This window comes from Muscardinus avellanarius (genome assembly GCF_963383645.1).
Source record: "Muscardinus avellanarius genome assembly, chromosome: 3".
In the NCBI taxonomy this organism is placed as follows: Eukaryota; Metazoa; Chordata; class Mammalia; order Rodentia; family Gliridae; genus Muscardinus; species Muscardinus avellanarius.
In genome coordinates this window covers 45,547,068-45,553,067 of record NC_137788.1, presented here as the reverse complement: position 1 = coordinate 45,553,067, position 6,000 = coordinate 45,547,068, and the positions used below count along the sequence as shown (strand labels likewise).

General features: G+C 61.9%; 1 protein-coding gene across 8 annotated transcripts in view; it reads left to right on the top strand.

The window, feature by feature from the left end:
• Window positions 1–1,752: 1,752 nt before the first annotated feature.
• LRP8 (LDL receptor related protein 8) overlaps window positions 1,753–6,000 on the top strand; it is a gene marked incomplete at both ends in the record, with an annotated part of 75,702 nt that continues 71,454 nt past the window's right edge. For all 8 annotated transcript variants that reach the window (XM_080691118.1, XM_080691120.1, XM_080691119.1 and 5 more), the window contains 2 exons: window positions 1,753–1,858; window positions 2,334–2,453. In XM_080691118.1, coding sequence (XP_080547244.1) covers window positions 1,753–1,858; window positions 2,334–2,453 — 226 coding nt within the window. The remainder of the gene's footprint in view (window positions 1,859–2,333; window positions 2,454–6,000) is intronic.

Below are 6,000 nucleotides of genomic sequence, written 5' to 3'. Positions count from 1 at the left end.
TGTGTGTGGTGCTGGGATGGAACCCAGGGGCATTCTAGCTCTGAGCTACACCCCCAGCCCCACTTTGTTTTTATTTTTGAAACAGGATCTCACTAAGTTGGCAGAAGTCTCACTGCTTCCTGCAGTTGTCCTCAAATCTGTGATCCTCCTGTCTCATCTTCCCAAGTATTGGGATTACAGGTGTGCACCACCACACCAGGCTCTAAATCCTTTACTTGGGGTGATCGCAGCCATTGCTACTAGGCTACCCTGTGGGGAAATTCAGAAGATTCAGAAGGCTGTGGAGGCTGGGTGGCTTCCAGGTCTAAGGTTAATATCGCCCACCCACCTGCCAGGAGAAGGGCAAGAAGGGAGAGGGGTGGACCTATTCCTGGGCCTTGGCACTTGCAAGCCAGACCTATTTAGCTGCCAGTGTCCTCAGAGCCAGTTCTCCACAGAAAGTTGTATTGTTGGGTTAGGCTTACCAGCAGCCAGCTAAAATCTAGTCCCAGGTTCTGTCCTCCACACTCAGCCCCCTGGAGTGGGTGATGTGAGGCTGCAACACCCCAGAGCCCCCTTTGGCCAGAGGCGGGCAGATGCTCGGCGGGGATGACACATTCCTTCTGTGGGCCGCCATAGTCTTGCTTTCTCCATCACAGCAAGGATTACCTTGTTGTCCCTGTGGGAGCCCCTGATTGCCGGTCTGTCTGGGCAGTTTTAGAATACTAAATGTGAATGAATGAACAGTCTATTAGCCGGGCCCAAGCTACCTGTCTCACATCCCTGCCTGTGATGGCATGAGCCTGTAACGTTCATAGATGCTCATGGTCACAGAAGGTAGCCACGTGTTCTGAGCTGATGACGGTGCAGAGGTCCTGCCCAGCTCCCCCAGCATCTCCCTGGTCACATTGTGGTGCCCCTAACGCACGCAGCACAGGCCTCTGTGTCCTGAAACATTTCCCCTCCTGTCGTGGCTCTGCCAGACATCCCTCTGCCTCAGATCTGCTTGTCACCTCCTCCAGGAAGCCTCTACTGCCTCCCTTGGGTCTGCTACCTCCGGGAGCAAGAGCCTCGCTTGGCTCCTCCTGTGTCTGCAGCGGAGTCCTGCGCGGGGGTAGAGGGATGCTGGCGAGGGAGGAGGAAAGCCAGGGAGGAGGGAGGATGGGAGGAGAGAACCAGGCAGGGGGGAGGAGGGAACCAGGCAGGAGGGAGGAGGGAACCAGGCAGGAGGGAGGAGGGAACCAGGCAGGGGGGAGGAGGGAGCCAGGCAGGAGGGAGGAGGGAACCAGGCAGGGGGGAGGAGGGAACCAGGCAGGAGGGAGGAGGGAACCAGGCAGGAGGGAGGAGGGAACCAGGCAGGGGGGAGGAGGGAGCCAGGCAGGAGGGAGGAGGGAACCAGGCAGGGGGGAGGAGGGAACCAGGCAGGAGGGAGGAGGGAACCAGGCAGGAGGGAGGAGGGAGCCAGGCAGGGGGGAGGAGGGAGGCGGCGGCGGCGGGAGGAGCGTGGGGCGGCGGCGGCCGCGGGGGGGAGCGCGCGCGCCGGCGGCGGCCGCCCAGGGCCGGGGCCGCGCGCCCAGCCTGAGCCCGCCCCGCCGCCGAGCGTCACCGAACCTGCTTGAAATGCAGCGGAGGAGCCGGGGCGGGCGGCAGCGGCGGCGGCGGCGGCGGGGGCAGCGGCAGCCCCTGCGCCGCGGCGAGGACTCGGCGGACTGAGGCGCGGCGGCGGCGGCGCGGGGGGGCGCGGGGCTGGGCGGCCGGATCCCCGGGCCCGCCATGGGCCGCCCGGAGCGGGGCGCGCTCCGGCCGCTGGCGCTGCTGCTGCTGCTGCTGCAGCTCCAGCATCTCGCGGCCGCGGCGGATCCGCTGCGCGGCGGCCAAGGTGCGTGCGCGGCCGGCTCGGCTCCGCGCCGCTAACAAAGCGCGGCCCGCGCCCGGGTCTGCCCGGGCCCGGCTCGCGGGCGCCGGCCCTGGGGGGGGGGGGCGGGGGCCCGCCGGCCGAGAACTTGCCGGGGGGCGTGCGGTGCGGGTGAGCCGCGCGGCCCTGGGTGGGCGGGCGTGCGCCGCGCGGAGCCCCCGCGCCCGGTGGGTCCGCCCTGCGGTCGGGTGTGCGGCCGGTGTCTGAATGGAGGGTGTATCCGAGTCGTGCGACGCCGACGGTAAATGTGTGCCTGCTTCGCGGTGCCACCCAGCGGCCCGCCGCCCGCGGAGGCCGTGGCGCCCTGCCCTCCCTCGGGCCGAGGATGCCCGCAGCCCCGCGCCCCCGGCAGCCCCCGGCAGCCCCCGGCTTTCCTTCTCCCGGCGACTTCCCCGCGCTCGGGGTCGGCCACCCGGCTCACGGCCCCCTCCCCACGCAGGCCCGGCCAGGCAGTGCGAAGAGGACCAGTTCCGCTGTCGGAACGAGCGCTGCATCCCCTCGGTGTGGAGATGCGACGAGGACGACGACTGCTCGGACAACAGCGACGAGGACGACTGCCGTGAGTGGCCAGCCGGGGCGCTCGGACCTGGGAGGGAGGCGGCGGGCGCCGTGCTCGCTCCGTGAGCACATGGCTCCCGCCGCGGCCGGCCACCTGCCCCAGCCTGGTGGCTCTCCCGAGCCGGCTGCCGCGCGTCCTGGTGGGGCCCGGGGCGGAACCCCGGGCGGAATCCCGGGCGGGCCGGCCCCGGGAAGCGCCCCGCCGGGTGGCAGGGCGGGGTCTGGGCGGGGGCGTCCCTGCGCCCCGGCCCCCTTGGGCTTCCACCTGAGCGCCACCCGGCGAGCGCGGGTTTCAAAGTTCCACGCGGCTGGGGCCGCGCGGAGCTCCTTTTCCTGGCCGTGTTTTGTGAATGAATGGGCTCCCCGGGGCCCCTGATTGGCTGGGCTAGGAGCACCCCATAGGCCTCCGTGGACCCAGCCACCAATCGTGGAGCCGGCGGTGTGTGCTCGCCGGGCGCAGGGGCCGTGCCCCGGCCGCGCCCTGACCGCATCCTCTCGCGCTCTCCCGGTAGTGGTGCAGGCAGGACGTCAGCGCCCGCTACTTTTTTGTCGAGTCACGGTGAAGACCTTTCCGAGCCACCCTTCTTACCCGACTGCGCTCTCCTGCCAGCCGGGTCTAGGCCTGAGTCATGGGCACCAGGAAGGAGGGGGCCGGGAGAACGGTGCACTTCCTGGAAGGGGCCCGAGAAGCCCAGGTGATGGGTGAACCCTCGGCTGCCTTTGTTGAGCGTGGTGCTGGGTGCAGCTGATTTTGAAGTTCCTTATGGGGCTGTGGGGTCTGTGAGATTGGACTTCAGTTAGGGAGTGGTTGCCTGGGTGAAAGGAGTGTAGTTCCAGGAACAGACTCAGGTAGCAGGTAGTCGTTCATTCATCATGACTGAGGCCCCCTTGTGCCAGGTGTTGGGTACTCTGGAGAACGTGCCCACCCCATCAACCTGGAAGCACAGGGTCCGAGGGAAGGGGGCCTCCGGTGGGCAGGAAAGGGAGGGGACACATGGATGGACACGTTGTTGAGTCCTTGGGTTTTTCTGACTGTGTGCCAGGTAGCCTCACTGTTCACTCTTAGAACTAACCTAGAGTGGGCTCTGTGCACATGTTCCCACTTGTCTTAGTTTCCCCGCCTGACCACCTGGGCTAATAATTCCTGCCCTGGAAACCTCACAGGACTGTTCTGAAGACTAATTCTGAAAACATGTCATTGGAAGTAATGAGACTCACATGTGCTGATCACTAACTGTGCCAAGCACCAAATGCTTATCTTATGCCAACTCCTGTAATGCAGGACCAAAAACCTTGAGGCCCCGGGGCTTACGCTGAGCTCCTCAGCAGCTGAGCTTCTAAGTAGGAGTCTGAATTTAAGCATCTGTCTCCAGTGGTCTTAGCCTAATCATGACCATTTCCCAGGACATTTGAAGTTGTGAAAAATGGCTGTGGCTGAGTCTCATGTCTGAATTGTTCTTCTGGTCCCCTTAGAGGGGAAGAAGGGAGCCTCTGTGCTGGCAATGCTGATGTCCTTGGCTCTCTAGGAGGGTGGCTAAGAAGCAATTGCATTTCTTGTCATCTGCTTCATAGATAAAGACTCAGAGAGGCTGAGCGGTTTGCCCAGGGCTGCAGGCTGACAGGACTTGGTCAGGACCGCTGCCTGCCTCCTGACTCACTGTCTGCTGTGGCGGGGAGTGTGCTGTGCTGGCAGGCTGTACTCTAAATGTCAGGCCTGTCACTTTCCATCTCTTCCTGAGGCTTCGGGGGAGATGGAGGAGAGAAGTAGTTGGTGGCTGGGTGATCCCAGCTGGGGCCAGGTGAGCTGAGGTGGGCAGTCTGGGCTCCTGTGGTTCTGAGATAGATGGGCTTATAGGCTGAGTTAGTGGACAAGAGCCGATGACTCGGAGGGCATGAGGTGGAGAGGTCGGCGGCTCTGCTTGAAGTGCTGAGTGTTGATTTCATGCCACTTGACTTTTCTGAGCCCAAGTCCTCACCTGCCAAACAAGATAGCTGTCCCTCCATGCTTGGTTATATATGTAGGAAGTCATCTCGCAGAGCTGGAGAAGAAAAGAAATGGATGAGTGTCCCACCTCTGTCACCTTTAGAATCCTTTCTTTTTCTATCTGAGGGGTCCCCCACTCCTGGCCACCTGCTAGCTGCACTGAAGTATTTTCCCTCAGGCTGGACTTTAACCTGTGATCCTCCTGTCTCAGCCACCCAAGTACTGGGATTACAGGCTTGCGCCAACACACCTGGCAGGCTTTCTGTCTTAAAATCGGTGGCATGGAGCCCATGTTATAGAGAACACCAAAGGTCAGAGAGGTGATGTGCCTCTCCCAGAGTCACCCAGCTCCTCAGGGTTGAAGCTGAATCTCAAACTGAGGCCTTCTTAATCTGATCCTAGTGGACGTGGCCCTTTGGAGATACAGCTGTAGCTGGTGGGATGGGAAAGGGAAAAGCTCCCGGGGCTTCAGTTTCCAGCCCAGAAGACCTTCAAAGTGGAGGAAAGGGCTGGAAGCCAGAGGGCCAGGCCCAAGAAAACCTAGGAGCGGCTCGGCCAGGGGAAGTCAGATGGGATTCCTGGGGGTGGGCGTGGGTCACGGAGACCAGCCGCCCACTGGGCCCCGCTTTCCTGTTGTTCCTGGTGTCTAGAGGTAGAGGTGGGGATTCCGGTCTCTCGCTAGGCCTTTTCTTCCAGAGTGACAACCACAACACGATAAACACCTCCTGAGCACTTGCTGTGGGCCAGGCCTGGCCCGGGTCTCACACATATCCGCCTGTGCCCCTCTGTTCTCTAAAGCGAGGCAGCCCTGTGATGTAGCCCAAGCATTCCTAGTCTGTACAGGCACAGAGAGGTTAAGTAACTGGCCCAAGGGTCAGTGATTTTAGGGGAGCCGGCTGGGGTATGAACGCAGATGCGCAGCCGTGGAACCATGCTGTCTCTGAAGCTAGCTGGCAACCTTTGATGGGCATCCCAAGATTCCATTTCTCTTCAGATGAGATCGTGTGTGTGTGTGTGTGTGAGTGTGTGTGGTACTGGGAGTGGAACCCAGGGGCTTTTCTACCTCCAGGCTATACTCCCAGACCTATTTTATATTTGATTTGGAAACAGGGTCTCACTAAGTTGCTGAGGCTGGCTTAGAACCTGTGCGATCCTCCTGTCTCCGCCTCCCAAGCGCTGGGATTACAAGCGTGCGCCACCACGCCCGGCTTCTTCAGATGAGCTCTTAAGGAAGAATTCTCTGTGACTTTGTGGGTAGACAGGTGGACTGGTTTGGTGCTCACATACCACCACCTCCAGTGTATTTCAACTGTCTTGTTTCCCCGGTCCTAGTTACCCGGCCACCTCATGGTGAATAGAGTGGCCGTAGCCCAGCCTCCCACAGCCAGACTGCAGGAGCCCACGGCCTGCCAGGCAGCTGCATTGTGAAGTCCGGGCTCAGCACAGCTCCTGGCTGGAGCCCACATCTGGCTTGCAGAGTGCAGCCTGGATGCCAGGCCCAGCTTCACCTGCTCTTCTCTGAACCCCAGTTTCTTTACCTGACCAGGTAACTCTACCAGAGCCC